We start from the raw sequence: 18,028 nt of genomic DNA on the forward strand, positions 1-18,028 counted from the left end.
GGCGCGGGGCTGCGGGTGCGCTGCGCCTCCGAGGGCCGAGCAGGTCTGGGAACGAGCGATTCAGCACCGGCCACGACTACCCCCGGACGACTACCCGCGTCCTCAGAAGCCAGAGGTGAGCTTTGGGCTTTCGAGGAGCAATCCTTGGGAGCGAGGGCTCTGTGTACCAGGGCCTCCTGTCCCAGGCGCTCAGAGCGGCAGTCTGGGGACAGTTCCACCAGGGGACCGTGCCTTGGAAAGGATGAGGGGGTGGGGGTTACAGGAGCAGAGAAAAGGAGCGAGCGCTCCCCGCCCCACGCGGCGCCCAGCTGCGCGTTTGCCAGCTAGGAGGCAGCGAGAGGTTCGTCTACCCCGCCCGGGGACGTGCGGCCGGGGCGGGCATCAGTGGGCCCTGAGCGCCCGAAAGGGAGCGGACAAAGTTTGTCTCACCGGGTCCAGCTGGTTCTCTCGCCCCTGCAGCCCCGCAGGTGCCGCGTTTCCTCGCCCTCCAGCTGCAGCCGCCCGACCATGGAGTCCCCCGTCCAGATCTTCCGCGAGGAGCCGGGCCCCAGCTGCTCACCGAACACCTGCCTGCTCCCCAACGCCAGCGGCTGGTTCCCGGGCTGGGCCGAGCCGGAGGGCAACGGCAGCATGGGCTCCGAGGACGCGCTGCTGGAGTCCGCTCACATCTCGCCGGCCATCCCGGTCATCATCACGGCGGTCTACTCTGTGGTGTTCGTCGTGGGCTTGGTGGGCAACTCCCTGGTCATGTTCGTGATCATCCGGTGAGCGCGGGGTCCGGGGGCTGCAGTGGTGGTTGCAGGGAAGGAGGATTCGGGCCCATCACCAGGACGCAAGGTGGGGCGCCGGCCAGGTGGAGGGGACTGTACCGTCAATGCAGAGCTGCGGAGAGTCTCAGCGGGTGGCCTCCTAGAAGAGGTGAGGGATTTCCTGGGAGAGTTTTTGGTGGCATACTGCAAGGCTTCACACAGGGCCAAGAGATTGACCAGCTCTGTCTTGAGGATTTAAGAGTGACCACCCCACTCGCCCGCCCCGTCCCAAAACGCACACATACCTCTAGGGACAGGGAGGGTACTAGGTATGGAACAAGGTCAGGATCTCCTGGAAAGGAAACTAGTCCATTTGCCTGGTCTTTGTCTCTTTGTGCCAGTTTGGAGCACTTTGTTTTGCTCTTTGCAGATATTTAAGATAAAATTCAGGCCCACCTAATGCACCCAAGATAATTCGGAATTTCCTGTGACTCATCAGAAAGGTGTTATGGTTTATGAAGCAAAAGCCAATATACTTTTTAGGATTGTTGATATCTATTCTGTACATGAGTTTTTTCAGTACTGAAATGTCATCTCATTTGTTTAGAATATCAGTGACTTCGTAAATTAGCTATCTAATTTTTATCCACTATAATAGTATGGGTTGTGGAAGTTTTCAAAAATTGCTTTGCATTTTTAAGAAGCAAAATAAGAGAAGTTGATGGTTCTGTTTTGTTGCTCTTTTGTGGAATTACATTGACCTTAACTTCCAGTAAAAAAAATCCACATATATGCTAACTTTGTGGTAAGTGAAGTAATTCTTATTTTAGCCTCTTTTAACAAGAAAACGTTCAACTTTGTTCTGGATGCCCTTTAAGATATATGTGTTTCTCTTTGTGGGAGATATAATGCTTTGGAAATACACCTTTGGGACTGAATAATAATTTTACCTTTCTTTGAGAAGTTCCTGTGAAAGAAAGGATGCAAGTCACTCTGTTTAGAGGCACTGAAAGACTGAAGAACTAATTTCTTTTTTTAAATCCTGACTTCTGTTTTGAAATAGGCTCCTTATTTATGACCATCTTAAAGAACAATATCTACAGTAGCATGAATCTTTCTGCTGAGAAATCATAATAAAAATATTATTTATTTATTTATTTGGCTTGGGAATGTGAGGTCTTTTATCCTTATTTATGCTCTGGAACTAAATACCATCATTTAAGCCTCCAGATACATATTGGAAAACTCATTTCACCTACAGCTAGTGTTAGTATTTTGGTACCTTTGGTTTCATAATTGTTTATTACATTTTGCAGAAAATCTCAGTGATGAGTAAAGGCTACAGAAAGGGGGAATATTTTAAAAGGAAATTGTTTTTCCAAGTCATGAGTAATTTCAGGGATGCTCTCTCTCCATCAAAGACGATTACAGTAACCAAAAGAAAAGACAGCTGTGTTCTAAATTATAATTAAAATTTTTAGGAGTTCCTTGGTACAGAGGCCATTTTGTAATAAAACATTGTTACACAAAATGGGGATGCTAAGAAAAGAAAAACTCTCTTCTTGCTTAGATCATATTTAAGTGCCTGAATAAAACAAGTACATGTTATTGCCACTTGAATGAGCACCTGAAGTTTGAATTTGAGAAGACCTACTTGGTTGCTCTACAACTTTTTATGTAGCCTTGGAGACTGGGATTAAAGACAATGAAGAATCCTAAATATGTGCAAAGATAACTCCATGGGGAACATTCGACATGTCAGAAAGAAAAATGAATCATTAAGACTTCTAATGGTAAAGATATACATTAAATAAAAATTATATATAGCTATATATATAAATATATATAACATATAATTATTTTGCACATATATCCCAAAGATATCCACGACCAAAATTCATTAGAAGGGGATAAAATCAGTTAAAAATACAGAAGTTAGGTAGTTCACATCATCTATCCTTCCATTCTCAACTAGTTAGAGATTGTTTGATGATAAAAATGAAAAAAGAAGTTACACTGCCATCCTAGAATGCCAACATACTGAAACAATGGTTCACTTAAATCTACAGCTAAAAGGATTGAGGAATATTTAGAATGTGTTCAGAATGATAGAAGGTCAAAGAATTAAAAAAATAAAACCTAGAAGAAAAGTTGGTGGACTTGGATTTATTTTGCTCAGGAGAAGAAAGGCCTGAAGATTCGAGAGAGGGTAAAATCAAGTGGACCATGGCATTCCCATCAGGACTGAGAGCCAAACCGAAGTATGGAATTCAGATGCAGCTTTGATAATTGATCTTGAGGGCCGAGTAACATTGCTTGAAAAGATGGAAGATCACTTTTGAGGAGGACACTTTAAAAATATTATACATGCAAAAGGGTCCTTGGTTCAGTCATCTAGGAAAGCATTCTAGAGATGGAATTTAGATGCTTGGATGGTGGGACATGTAAAGGTATGGGATGGCCATTCAGACCTGGGGAGAAAGTAAGTTAGGATTGCAGAAAGAGCTTTGATATTTTTAGACCTGCCTCACAAATAGCCTTTTTCCACCTTGGGCACCTGAAATGCTACCCAGTATCTTTGAAAGATATTTAAAGTTTCTTGGGTTCATTATTTAATGTGTACCAACTGCCATAATTGCCTAATATCAGGGCACATTAAACTTTTCATTGTGAAAATCTTGAAATTTAAATATTCCAGTCTTGCCTCTCACCAGGCTTTGGGGTTTGTAATCCTGGAGCTGGAAGTTCTTACTTCAGTCCTGGATCTGTGTCTTTGGGTCCCACTAGCACCTTAGGTGTACCCATGGGTGTGGCACTCAGGCCCCGAGCCCTGTGTTCTCAACACCTCTTGCTGTGAAGGGCCCCTGCAGTGACTGCAGTGATGCCCACACCCTGGGACCTTTCCAGGAGCCCCAACACTGAGTTCTACACACCCATTCTCCTGCTCTTACCATGACTTTCCACACATGGCTGTTTCCTCCCTTAGCAAAAATGATTAAAATTTAATGGCCACTTAACATATGCCAGGCTGGGGAAGCTGCTTACTTCATTTGAATTATTTTATTTAATCTCCACAACCCTATCAACATACCCATTCAACAGATGACAAAATGAAACCAAGGTGAAATTAAGTAAATTGATGAAGGTCAGCCTTGTTAACTTTTGGACCCAGAATGACCCCAGCAGCTTGACCCTAGATCCTGTGCTTTGACTCACCCTTCTATTCATTTTCCACTACATCACATCTGCCAACATCTGGATACTTTCTTACTGGGGGCTTCATTTCTCCCAGACTAGCTCTTCTTTTCCTACTTCAGCCTCTCTTGATGATACGCTCAACTGCCTCGCCTTCTTGTCCTTCTGCCACTGTCTTCCACCAAATCTTGACTCTGGATCAAGCCAATAACCCATCTTCCTTGTTTCTATACCCAACTAACTGATTCAGCTAATTGAATGTTGCTGAAAAAAGTCAGTTTCATCTTTGTAAAGGCAAAGTCGGTGTCTTCAGGTATTTCTGACCAGTTCTGCCTCGCTTTTCTTGTTTCCTGTTTTTCAGAATGAACTAATTCCTTTTCCCATGTCCCATAAATAAAAAACCCTAATTTCATCAGGGCTAATCCCCAAGCCCTGTATCTGGCCATGTTCTCCTCAGGGTCGGGGAAGGTCTTTCCCTGTAGCTCCCTGTGGCCGTGGAGTCAGTCCAGCTGCCTGGAGCACTCCTTCCTACAGAGTGGCAGCCCACCTCTCCTCATGCCCATCTTGGTGGAAGGCTTTCCTTCTTCCTGCTCCGGGGTCTTGAATCTCATCACCTCTTGCTTTCCTGGGGTCTTTGCTGTGTCAGTTATCTTGTTTCTGCTCCATCTGTGATCTCTCCTCTCCACTGCTTTTTTCCCTTAAGCACCTGGTCATACTGAAGTATTTCTCATCTTATAAACGATTAATATCCACGAACATCCCCTTTTTCTGAGTTCCTGTACCTAATGTATTTTCTTTTTTTTTTTTTTTTTTTTTTTAGATAATTATTTTTTATTGAAGGGTAGTTGACACACAGTATTACATTACATTAGTTTCAGGTGTACAACACAGTGATTCAACATTTATATACATGATAATTCTAGGTACCAGCTATCACCATACCAAGTTGTTACAATATTTTGACTATAATCCTTATGCTATACATTACATCCCGGTTACTTATTTATTTTACAATTGGAAGTGTGTACTTTTTTTTGGTTGTTGTTGTTAGGGCATCTCTCATATTTATTGATCAAATGGTTGTTAACAACAATAAAATTCTGTATAGGGGACTCAATGCTCAATGCACAATCATTAATCCACCCCAAGCCTAATTTTCGTCAGTCTCCAATCTTCTGAAGCATAACGAACAAGTTCTTACATGGAGAACAAATTCTTACATAGTGAATAAGTTACATGGTGAACAGTACAAGGGCAGTCATCACAGAAACTTTTGGTTTTGCTCATGCATTATGAACTATAAACAGTCAGTTCAAATATGAATACACATTTGATTTTTATACTTGATTTATATGTGGATACCACATTTCTCTCTTTATTATTTTTAATAAAATGCTGAAGTGGTAGGTAGATACAACATAAAGGTAGAAAACATAGTTTAGTGTTGTAAGAGAGCAAATGTAGATGATCAGGTGTGTGCTTGTAGACTATGTGTTAATCCAAGCTAGACAAGGGCAATAAAACATCCACATATGCAGAAGATTTCTCTCAGAACAGGGAGGGTGAGGTTCTAAGCCTCACCTCTGTTGATCCCCAATTTCTCACCTGATGACCCCCCTGCGACTGTGCCTGTCTTAGGTTGTTCCTCCCTTGAGGAATCTTACCCGTCTCTGGCTAACCAGTCATCTTCCGGGGCCATACAGGGAAATGTTAAGTTGGTAAGTGAGAGAGAAGCCTTATTGTTTGAAATGGTTAGTTTTTTATTTCTTTGCATATTTATGCCCTGTGGCTTCTATGCCCAGCATTTTTCTTGAGGTATCTTTACCACTTGGAGGAGTTATGATACTCGGTAAATTTGATATGAGGCATGAATTCTATTTAAGAATTCGTTGTAATTAGGAAGGAAGAAGAAAAGCTATAGAAGTAGCAGGCGGGAGAAAACATGGGAAGATTGATTATTTCTTTGACATATCTTCTTGTAGAGTAACTTCAGCATGTATAGATTTTAAGCTACTACTTAAATTGCGCACACACATTAACATAATAGGAGTATAGTTACATAACCAAAGCATACCTGTAATTACCAGCCATCTCCAGTGAAACCAAGAAAACCAGTTAGGCACCCTAGGCATTTGTGAAAACTTATCAATGATATGATGGTTATTATCTAACTGAATTTGAATAGTTTGAGAAAAATCAGACAAATTAAAACAACCCATTCCTGGGCACTGTTCACATCCCATATGTTCTTTTAACAGTAAATAGTCTGTAGTTGTAAGATTTTGGAGCGCTACAATTTGCACTTCTCCCAATTCTTGGTTGAGTTCCAACAGTATAGATCCAGTCAAATTTGTTGTTTTACTGTATGCACAGGCCAGCTTAGATATCTCCTTCATTCCCATGGCAAGTCCAGGAGCTGGTGGGATGAGTGCATCTATAGCTGTAGCAGTGCGTGGATCTTTGTTGGGGTTTTTTGATGATCATCTTCTGGCATGAGTCTTCCCGAGAGTGCTGATGTTGGAAGTTCTCTTTCATATCGTATCTTAGTTCATTTTCGGGGTAGCCAAATTAGGCTTTGATCCTCTGTATAAACACAAACAGACCCTTTGCCTACACTTATATATGTCCTTTATATCATTGTGTAGAACTCATTAGAGGTCACCACATAGGAACTGCATTTTTTTTTTTTAATCATTAATCTACACTTACATGACGAATACTTTGTTTACTAGGCTCTCCCCTATACCAGGTCCCCCCTATATACTCCTTTACAGTCACTGTCCATCAGCGTAGCAACCTGTTGTAGAATCACTACTTGTCTTCTCTGTGTTGTACAGCCCTCCCCTTTCTCCCACCCCGCTATGGATGCTAATCTTAATACCCCCCTACTTCTCCCCCCCTTATCCCTCCCTACCCACCCATCCTCCCCAGTCCCTTTCCCTTTGGTACCTGTTAGTCCATTCTTGAGTTCTGTGATTCTGCTGCTGTTTTGTTCCTTCAGTTTTTCCTTTGTTCTTATATTCCACAGATGAGTGAAATCATTTGGTATTTCTCTTTCTCTGCTTGGCTTGTTTCACTGAGCAAAATACCCTCCAGCTCCATCCATGTTGCTGCAAATGGTTGGATTTGCCCTTTTCTTATGGCTGAGTAGTATTCCATTGTGTATATGTACCACATCTTCTTTATCCATTCATCTATCGATGGACATTTAGGTTGCTTCCAATTCTTGGCTATTGTAAATAGTGCTGCGATAAACATAGGGGTGCACTGATCTTTCTCATACTTGATTGCTGCATTCTTAGGGTAAATTCCTAGGAGTGCAATTCCTGGGTCAAATGGTAAGTCTGTTTTGAGCATTTTGATGTACCTCCATACTGCTTTCCACAATGGTTGAACAAGTTTACATTCCCACCAGCAGTGTAGGAGGGTTCCCCTTTCTCCACAGCCTCGCCAACATTTGTTGTTGTTTGTCTTTTGGATGGCAGCCATCCTTACTGGTGTGAGGTGATACCTCATTGTAGTTTTAATTTTCATTTCTCTTATAATTAGCGATGTGGAGCATCTTTTCATGTGTCTGTTGGCCATCTGTATTTCTTTTTTGGAGAACCGTCTGTTCAGTTCCTTTGCCCATTTTTTAATTGGGTTATTTGTTTTTTGTTTGTTGAGGCGTGTGAGCTCTTTATATATTCTGGACGTCAAGCCTTTATCGGATGTGTCATTTTCAAAGATATTCTCCCATACTGTAGGGTTCCTTTTTGTTCTATTGATGGTGTCTTTTGCTGTACAGAAGCTTTTCAGCTTAATATAGTCCCACTTGTTCATTTTTGCTGTTGTTTTCCTTGCCCGGGGAGATATGTTCAAGAAGAGGTCACTCATGTTTATGTCTAAGAGGTTTGTGCCTATGTTTTCTTCCAAGAGTTTAATGGTTTCATGACTTACATTCAGGTCTTTGATCCATTTTGAGTTTACTTTTGTATATGGGGTTAGACGATGGTCCAGTTTCATTCTCCTACATTTAGCTGTCCAGTTTTGCCAGCACCATCTGTTGAAGAGACTGTCATTTCGCCATTGTATGTCCATGGCTCTTTTATCAAATATTAATTGACCATATATGTCTGAGTTAATGTCTGGATTGTCTAGTCTGTTCCATTGGTCTGTGGCTCTGTTCTTGTGCCAGTGCCAAATTGTCTTGATTACTATGGCTTTATAATAGAGCTTGAAGTTGGGGAGTGAGATCTCCCCTACTTTATTCTTCTTTCTCAGGATTGCTTTGGCTATTCGGGGTCTTTGGTGGTTCCATATGAATTTTTGAATTATTTGTTCCAGTTCATTGAAGAATGTTGCTGGTAGTTTCATAGGGATTGCATCAAATCTGTATATTGCTTTGGGCAGGATGGCCATTTTGACGATATTAATTCTTCCTAGCCATGAGCATGGGATACGTTTCCATCTGTTAGTGTCCCCTTTAATTTCTTTTAAGAGTGACTTGTAGTTTTCAGAATATAAGTCTTTCACTTCTTTGGTTAGGTTTATTCCTAGGTATTTTATTTTTTTTGATGCAATTGTGAATGGAGTTCTTTTCCTGATTTCTCTTTCTGTTGGTTCATTGTTGGTATATAGGAAAGCCACAGATTTCTGTGTGTTGATTTTGTATCCTGCAACTTTGCTGTATTCCGATATCAGTTCTAGTAGTTCTGGGGTAGAGTCTTTAGGGTTTTTTATGTACAGTATCATGTCATCTGCAAATAGTGACAGTTTGACTTCTTCTTTGCCAATCTGGATTCCTTGTATTTTTTTGTTTTGTCTGATTGCCATGGCTAGGACCTCTAGTACAATGTTAAGTAACAGTGGGGAGAGTGGGCATCCCTGTCTAGTTCCCGATCTCAGCGGAAATGCTTTCAGCTTCTCGCTATTCAATATAATGTTGGCTGTGGGTTTTTCATAGATGGCCTTTATTATGTTGAGGTACTTGCCCTCTATTCCCATTTTGCTGAGAGTTTTTATCATGAATGGATGTTGAACTTTGTCAAATGCTTTTTCAGCATCTATGGAGATGATCATGTGGTTTTTGTCTTTCTTTTTGTTGATGTGGTGGATGATATTGATGGACTTTCGAATGTTGTGCCATCCTTGCATCCCTGGGATGAATCCCACTTGGTCATGGTGTACGATGGTTTTGATGTATTTTTGAATTCGGTTTGCTAAAATTTTGTTGAGTATTTTTGCGTCTACGTTCATCAGGGATATTGGTCTGTAGTTTTCTTTTTTGGTGGTGTCTTTGCCTGGTTTTGGTATTAGGGTGATGTTAGCTTCATAGTACCTAATGTATTTTCATCCTCCTGTCTGTTGTGGGTAAGCTTCTGGGAGGACAGTCCCTCCTCTCCATCTCCTTGTCTTCCACCCACTCACCAGCCCAGTGCACTTGGTTCCCTCCCTGCCACCGCTGTACCTGCTCCCCCACCCCACCCCGGTGGTGCTCGTTTTAGGCTGGTTGTCGCCTTCCTTCAGTGGAGGTGTGGTGTGCTTGATCAGTCTCAGGTCCCTTGCTTTCTCCGACAGCAGCCTGTCCTGACTTCCTTCCGCATCCCCTGGGTTTCACTTCGGTCTTCATCACAGACTCCTCTTCTTCGGATGTTTCTTAAATGGTCATATTTTCCAGAGCCTCATTGGCTGTCTTTGGCCCTCACTTGGCATTTTCTCCGAGTTAATCAGGGTTCAACCAGAGGAGCAGAATCAGCAGGGAATGTGCATGTTCAGAGATCTATTGTGAGGAGTTGGCTCACGTAGTTGGGGGGTTGGCTAGGTGAGTCTGAAGTCCTTAGGACAGGGATCAGGAAGGGCAGGCTGCCTGCCCAGGTGGAGTATCTTCTGTCTCAGGGAGATCTCAGCCCTGTTCTTTCAGTTGATGGGATCAGGCGCACAGATTATCTAGGGGTCGCTCCCTTGTTTAAAGTCAACTGAGTAAGAACTCAACCACATCTACAAAACACTTTTGCAGTGGCACTAGGATGAATGTTGGATTATTTGGGGGCTGCTGCTTGGCCAAGATGACACAGCAAACTGACCAACACACTCTCAATGGTGTCATCTATTTTTGTGGCCATACCTGTGCCCCAATCCTAAATCCATGCTTCTGTCTCCCAGTTACTCATGCCCAGCTGACTTGCTGACCTCCTTCCTTCTGGATGGCTCCATGTGACTATCTCCTTGGTGCCTCAGGTTTCTGGAGAACCTGCCTGTATTAGTTTGCTAGGGCTGCCATAACAAAGGACCACACACAGGGTGGTTTGAATTTATTTTCAACAGAAACTTATTCTCTTATATTCTCTTATATCAAGGTGTTGGCAGGGCTGGGTCCTTCTCTCTGAGTCCTCTCTCCTGGGCTTACAGAGGCCATCTTCTCCCTGTATGTATGTTCTCTTTTGCTTAAAGAAAAGCTTTACTTTTGTAAAGGTATGTTTCTTTTTAAATTAAATGTAAGGATAAACAAGGAAAAATTTATTAGGAAAAAAATAACACAAGTCAAAATTATTTGGTCCTTGGGCTTAAATTTGCCTTTCCTTTTCTCATTAGTTTTCATTAATTTGTTGCTACCACAATGAAGAACACTGGGGATCAGTCTTCTGCTGACATGGCCCTGGGGAGGCTTTTGCTTCCTGAAGTCAGTGTGGTCAGTGTTGAAATTTTCTAAAAGGGGCAATTTTATAAGGAGCTTAGGAAAAAAAACAGAACCATAAAAACACTAGGGAAATGCTTCCATTTCTTGAACTCAGTTTCTTCTCAAAAGACAGCCAACCCACTCAACCCTGTTGGGCATGGAAGTTGTTCCTCATGAAGGTACCTGTTTTTTTGCTCATAAATAGGGTGACAGAGCATTTCTTTTCCAAGCCGCTGACCAATGTCAATGTTCTGTGCCCTCCACCTCCTGGCCCAACTCAAGGCCATCTTAGGAACTCACTGACTTACTTGGGTCATCTCTGAGTCAGTCTGGACCCCACAGTTGAACTTGTGCCAGTACCACCTGAGCTGTGTGGCTGTCACCAAATTGGGGAATAATGGGAAAGGATGGGGTGACCCAATCAGAGTGTTTGCTTTGGTGTTGCCTCTCTTCCTTCCCAGACATCTTACTATTCATGTGCTGGTTATAATCACCACAGTTATGTGTACACACATGTCCATATTCTCTTAAATGTCAAAATAGCCTCACTTACATAATATCCCCAAACTCTACCCAGAGAGGCAGTAAAGAAAAGGCAGAGGTATGTTGGTATAATATGCCATGTGCTGCTCTACATCTATCAGCCTTACCTTAGCTTTGATTTAAAAAGATATGTTCTAATATATCCTGAATCCTTTCTTGGAATCAACATTAATCATTTCCTTTAAAGCAAGCATAGCAAAAATTACTTCAGAAATTGTTTAAAAAGAGCCTATTTTGTGTATCTCAGAGTAATTTTATTATTTGACAAGCTCTTAAAAGAGAGAATTGGTTTCATTGCAACTGTTTCTATGGATTAACTAAATGGGATTATTTTCTTTCCTGTGGGACATGTGATTGCAGACAAAGTGGATATCCTCATGGAACTGTTTCAGAGATCAGAGACTACTCAGCTTCCCTGCACCTCCCACCACCACCACCCCCACACACTAAAAGAATAAAGAAAGAGGAAAAAAAAGCCCAATTTGGCGATCAGGTATAGAGCTCTTAAACCTTAACAGATCCAGCGAAAATTGTAGTCTTCAGAACCACTTCTTGATTATGTTAACTTTATAAGACTACAATTTTTCCTGGTGTCTGTCTTAGAGTTTTAGGAGGAATTTATTCCTGCCTGGGAGATGATGGCTCCCCCCACTAATCATTCAGCAGTATCTCCTGGGCAGCAGTATCTCTGTGTGACCTGTGCAGCAGGCCTCTCCTTCACCTCCAATTACCCAGTGGATGCCCCTAATTGTTGTTGCCCCCAGGAGGCTCTGTGCTCATCCCAAACCTATTGCGGTGTGTCTGCAGGACAGTTTCCTTCCTGAGGTTTGCTTTATGTGGTTTCAGTGGCTTAGAGCTGTATTGACAAAAGATGGTTTCAGACTACCATTTATTTCTTCCTCAACAGAAAATCAGCCAATAGTTCTGTTGCTGTTTCTTTCTTTGGAGGGGATGCTGGCTTATGTTTTAGATAAGAAAGACTTATAGTAAGAAGAATGGATTTTAGGAGTGGGGATAATATTGTAAAAGCCATGTGTGTGTGTGTGTGCATGCATTTAAAATACTTATTCTCTCCACTAGCCAAGCAAGTCAGAACTTAAGATGAGAAAAACATAAAACGTGGATGAATTGAGAGATCCCAAAGGAACTGGTCTGAAGGTGGGCAGGGAAACCTTCAGATTAAGAATGGATAAAGTTATGAGTGTTTAGAGATCAGTGATAACAACAGGAACAATTTTCTGAGTTCCTATTGGGTATTAACTCATTTATCTTCACAGCGAAACTCCGAACTTTCTCTGCCTTACTATGTTGCTTTCCAGTTAGTGAGGGGATCATTTCCTTCTGATGGAGAGCAGAGCAGGAGGGTGACCATGTCTCCTTCACTCTGGCTTACCATAGTTTGGTCAGCTTTTGAATAAAATGGAAAAATAATTTAAGATATCTACATACTTCTAGGTTTCCAGATAACTGTACCCCAGGAAATAACACGTCAGTCCTTTGAGATTTGGGGTTTTCTACCTGGTGTGGTTGTGCATGATAAAAGCTCTCCCTGTGTGCACAGCTGAATACACTAGAGCATGGCAGTCAGGGGTGGAAGGGGTGACTGCAAGGAGGGGGAGCAGTTTATGGGGCAGCGGCTATTGCGGTGAGATCCCTACTCTGCGTTCCTCTTCTTCCTCTCACCCCCCACTGCCCTGCATGGACAGCCTGTCTGGGGCGTCTTGGAATGCTTGCTGGCCCTTCTGGCATACATCGCGACCAACAGCAGCTGCAGTTGTGACCATTGTGGGACTCAGACCACCCTCCTCTCCTCCTCTGTTCTGTTTATAGCTTCTGCTCTTTGCGTGTGGGAGAGTAATTCTGGGGAACTGAAAGGACCTGACCCCTTTAGAATACTATAGGCTTAGGCAACATCAGTGTCAGGTCATTGCAGAAGTAATGACTGAAGTTCCCTTCTCTTTAAAAAGTTAACAAACTATACCCCCCACCCCCTTAAATACTCCAAAAGGACTAGTATAGCTAATTAGTTTAATTGAGATGTACTGAAAGTATCTGGAGAATTTAATGGAAGCAAACTCATGTTTTCAAATAGGTTCTTCTGAGACTTCACATCAGTGCAGGAATCCTTTCTGATCATTTCAAACATAAAATAAAAAATGTCACATGTCTGGAAAACATGCCCCAAAAAACAAGTAAGTCCTGCTTCTTGGTGGTGCAGAGAAAAGTGCCAAAGCTTGTCACCCACTAAAAACGACTGCTTTCTTCCAGGAGCTGAAGAACTTCCCTCCTGCTGATACAGTGTTTGGGGGTCTCAGGCTCCCAGTGCTGTTGCTGTGTAAGACAGCAGCCAGCTTCCCATAGGAAAGGAGCATTTGATCCACTCAGTAGTTCGCCTGACCAAAAGTGTTTTTGCTGTGCACAGGTATTTGCTGTATTAGAGTCTAGTCGGGAAGACGGCCACCTGGTAGTTGGTTGGTCTTTTTCATTCTGCTGTGCTGTAGTTTGGGGCTACCGGAAAGGCTCAGATTTTACTTCCCAATGTCACGCTAATTTGTGGTTTCAGGTAAGCCACTTACTTCTCTTTACTCAGTTTCTTCACCAGAATAATGGATATTGTTGTGGAAAATCTCAACACCATAATGTACATGATGGCATTTGTCTGTTGAGGGGCAGTGTGCTAATGTTTTAAATTAGTCTTCTTTTCTGGACCTTGCTTCATGTCCTCGTGTCAAATGTTTTCTCCCTTCATGAGGCATATTTATTCACATGTCTCAGAGTGGTTTTCAATCTTTAGCTGCTGGAAGAAGAATTCACATAATCACATTATTTCTCTGATAAAATTTCTGCCTTCTTAAGAAATACGGGAATGTCAGTGCTGAATTCCATTGTTTATTAGGTATGGACTCTCAGAACCCCTGCTCATCATTTCTAAGACTGCTTCCTTTTCAGAAAAATGTGGGGGCACCGGTATCTTACAGGATTGTAATAGGAGTTATTAGGACTGTGGTAGGTAATTATTAATAGTGGTAATGATAGTAATAACAGCAGCCACGGCAGAAATGAGGACAGTGAGGGCTGGCATTCTTTATTTTCCTGTGCTAAGCAATTTGATGTATTGTCTCATTTAATCATCACAACTTTGTCAGATAATAGGAAGTTCCAAAAAGACTGTCTGTCACATACAAAGACCTTAAAGAATGCCTAACATAGTTTTTCTAACAGTTTTTCTTCCTGGTGTCAAGGTCCTCTGTGGCCAGATACCCCTTTTCCCATCCCCACCAACCTCCCATTACCCACCACACAGGACTCCTGACCTCTGAATAGGACTCTTGCCATCAAGCCTCTCTTCTGTCCAAATTCTTCCCAAAGTGCAAGTCTCTGTCCAGATTCTCTCTGTAAAATATGTCCTGATCTCTTCACGACACACCGATCTTTCCCTTATCTTCATTTCTCTAGTTCACGCTATCCTTTTTGTCTCAGATAGTTTAAAAGACCCTAGAGGCAGAGTCCACATATTGAATTTTTCTAGTGTATTGCTGTGCATGGAGTAGGCACTTAGAATGTGTTGGAATAAGAAATGATGAAGACTGACGAGGGAGCCTGAGCATGACTGGAGAGAGAAGAGCAGCGTGTATGTCAACAGCGGGGAGCTGGTAAGAGCTAAAAGTAACAAATCAATAAATAAAATGTTTGTGTTTAAGGATATAGGGTGTTTAGCCATCAAAATTCTGGATTACTTATAAATCATAAATTTATATTTGTGTCATAAAACTAGAAAGGAGCTCCTGATTAAAGAAGAGCCATTTAAATTAAAAATAAAAAACTTGGGCAGGGCACCTCGATAGCCAGGGGTGGTAATAAATCCAAGAATGATCCCTTCCACCTGCATGTTGTCCGAGCACAGCAGCCCGTGGGAAGGACAAGAAGCTGTGAGGCTGCTGTGCTGCTAGGTCAGTGTTGCACCCCCCAGCAAGTGCCATGGTCTCCCTGAAATCCTGCCGGTGACACTGGTTCCTGATAGTTCAGTAGATAACTTTGTTCCCTTTTCTACTCTGCCAAGCACGTATGGCTGCCAGCTGAGAGGACTCCCCTCAGTTCTCTGTAAAGAGAACTGTGCTAGGAAGATCTTAAGTTAACGTTGCGATGAGGAGCATCTCTAACCCCAGAGACACCCTCCACCACATTACCAGGTGATGACCTTCCTCATGGCTGGCGCCCTGAGGTGTCTACTGACCTGTCCCCCTGGCTGCTCTGCGCATCCCGTCTGGTACAGCACACCATTGTTTCCAGATTGATGACAGTGACAGCTTCGTGAGGACAGCCCACAGACTTTGCTTGTTTAGTGCCGTGTGCTCTTGCGGTGTGTAGACTAAAAAGTGCCGCTGCTCGCTGCCAGCCCAGCTCCAGTTTCTCTGCACAAGCCAAACTGCCCACCCAGATGGTACCATGTTCCTTGAGGTACTTGTAATTTTTGTAAAGTAGTGGATGAAATGGAAGATAATTTCCTATCTTACTGTAGTGAGAAAGCTCACTTACTTGTTTTTCTCACCGGTGGATGTACAGTGACAGTGAAGACTAACTACTATTTTGTTTTGGTTAAATACAAGCATCTGGGCTCTCATCTGCCTGCCTTTGAGGGGGAAGGCCTTGAAATCAGTTGTGCACAGGACCCAGTCCAGTGTACATAGAAAACTGGCAGTAGATACTTGTTGGACTCACAGTTTATTCATTCCTTTAGATTACACCAGTTTATTTCTCCCTTCCAGTATGTGGGCCTTACCCTGCGCCCCTTCCTAATCCTCCTAAGCTCTTGCCTTTTCTGACCCTAGAAAAATCACTTTACTCACCAGAATCTAACTGTCTTAAGCTATATTAGGGAAAATTCATTAACCCCCTGAGTAAACGCAAAGATAAGTTGTTGTGAGAATCAAATAAGGTGTGTGGAAGTCAAAACACTTGACTTTGTAATTTGTAACATGCTGGGAGAGGTAAGAATGCGGGGCTGGGATCAAACCACCTGGATTTGAATTCCTGCAATGCCTTTTATGACTTATCACCTGAGAAATGAGTGTGACTCCTGATTCTCAGTGGCTTCCTCTATAGAGTAGACCGAGGATGTGATGCCTACCACGTAGGGCTGCTGGGAGGACTAACTGGACATAGCACATGAAATGTACAGCAGAGTATCACACAGGGATCATTTTGAAATAAATGATTATTACACTTATTGTCATTAACATGAGCCACCTCCAGGCAGGTGATGATGCCATGACATGGCATGTTGGCTGATGCAGGCATCTCTCTAGGTCACTGATGGGGGCCCCCAACCCTTGGGGATGGTAACAGCAGCAGTTCCCACATGAACGATGTGGCCAGAGCTTGTTCCTTCAGGAGCATGGACTTTCACTATAATCAGTATGATTAAAATTAGTGTAAACTGTAGACATTTTTGTTATAGGTGTTTGTCATATTCAGAGATCTGATGACAGGATTTCAGTTCTTCAAAAGTTCAAGCCTTAGGCAATTTCCTGCATCAATTTGTTAAAAATATTTTTGAAAAACTAAGAGCAAGTTATTACTCAACATCTTATGATTACATAAAGATGCATATGATATTTTACTATAACTCATGAGTCATTCCATTCATGTTCTTGCAGTGTGTAGGTCTCAGGCTTCATTTTTACTATTATCTTTATTATTCAAGCCAAATTGGGTAAATAAGACCATAGATGTTAACTAAAAATTATGTTCCTCTTTGCTTTTTGTGGTAGCTGGTAGATCAACCCACATAAGAGGAGGAAGAGGCATGTGAAATAGATCCAGCATATTCTTTGGATCAGGTGCATTCCATTCATTATGTTGGGAATTCTGTGAGATAAGCATTGTACTTCCCATTTTATAGCTGGGAAATCGAAGCTCAGGGTTTGTGACCTCTCCAAAGGCTATCAGTGGGAGTAAAAAATAAGGACTAGAACCCAGGTCTGCCTAACTGTATAAAGCAAAGAACATCAGTCTAATTTCATAAAGAAAGATGAGAAAATCAGGGTCACAAAATATGGAGTAGAAGCCAAAGACAGTGCCTGCTAAATTCTTTGCTAGCATCAGAGATTTTAGGGAGAAAGTTGAAAGAGGAGGAGGTTGGATTGTAAAATGCACTTTTCAAACATAAAACCGTATTTTAAAGACAAAATTTGAACAGGTAGCATTTCAGTCTTACTCATTAGAACATTCATCTGTCTCAGGAATTTTCTTTTTATCCATGCCTTTAAAAAGCCTATACTCTGACCATTGGCCATACACATTTAATCACTTTCTAAAACTTAGGGGCCATTTAATATTTGGGTAAAAACCGCAAAAAAAAAAAACACATATATTAAAATAAGACTCCTTGCTCTCTCTGGATTAAAGCAGTGTTCAGTTGACAGAATGTCAAAATGGAAACCAACAGATGTTGACTCTGGTTCCGGTCTTTACAATGCCTTCTTTGAGCACATCTAACATGAGGAGAAGACAACAGGGAAAGTGTGAAGCGTGACCCTGTGTGTCAGATATTTAGAGTTAGATCATCTGCTGCCTTTATCTCATGTACTACCAGTTCAGGTTTATCAGCCTTATTGACCAGTAGCTAAAACTCAGAAAAATCATATACTGCATTCAAACCCAAGACAGTCTGGCTTCACAGTGGACCTCAAAGGCTGTCCTGTCACTACATGTGAAAAGAAATTTCTCATGTGGAAATTTATGTATTGAACGACACTGTCACACTGATCAATAAACACCACTGATGTTGATTTTTTAGACAAAGTGGAAGTCGTTCTCCATAAGACAACTCCTTATATATGACTGTTGATGAAAGTCAAAGCCATACCATTAAGAAGCCTGA

General features: G+C 42.1%; 1 protein-coding gene across 2 annotated transcripts in view; it reads left to right on the forward strand.

The window, feature by feature from the left end:
• The first annotated feature begins 320 nt into the window (after nt 1–320).
• OPRK1 (opioid receptor kappa 1) overlaps nt 321–18,028 on the forward strand; it is a 31,944-nt gene continuing 14,236 nt past the window's right edge. Inside the window, exons 1-2 of one of the 2 annotated variants that reach the window (XM_036919124.2) lie at nt 672–764; nt 13,414–13,567. Coding sequence is in view for 1 of the 2 variants with exons in the window: in XM_036919122.2 (XP_036775017.1) it covers nt 508–764 (257 nt within the window). In the remaining variant the exon portion in view is untranslated. Of the gene's footprint in view, nt 765–13,413; nt 13,568–18,028 lie in introns of both variants that reach the window. The other variant, XM_036919122.2, reaches the window with a different exon arrangement.

Source organism: Manis pentadactyla, chromosome 3 (genome assembly GCF_030020395.1).
Source record: "Manis pentadactyla isolate mManPen7 chromosome 3, mManPen7.hap1, whole genome shotgun sequence".
NCBI lineage: Eukaryota > Metazoa > Chordata > Mammalia > Pholidota > Manidae > Manis > Manis pentadactyla.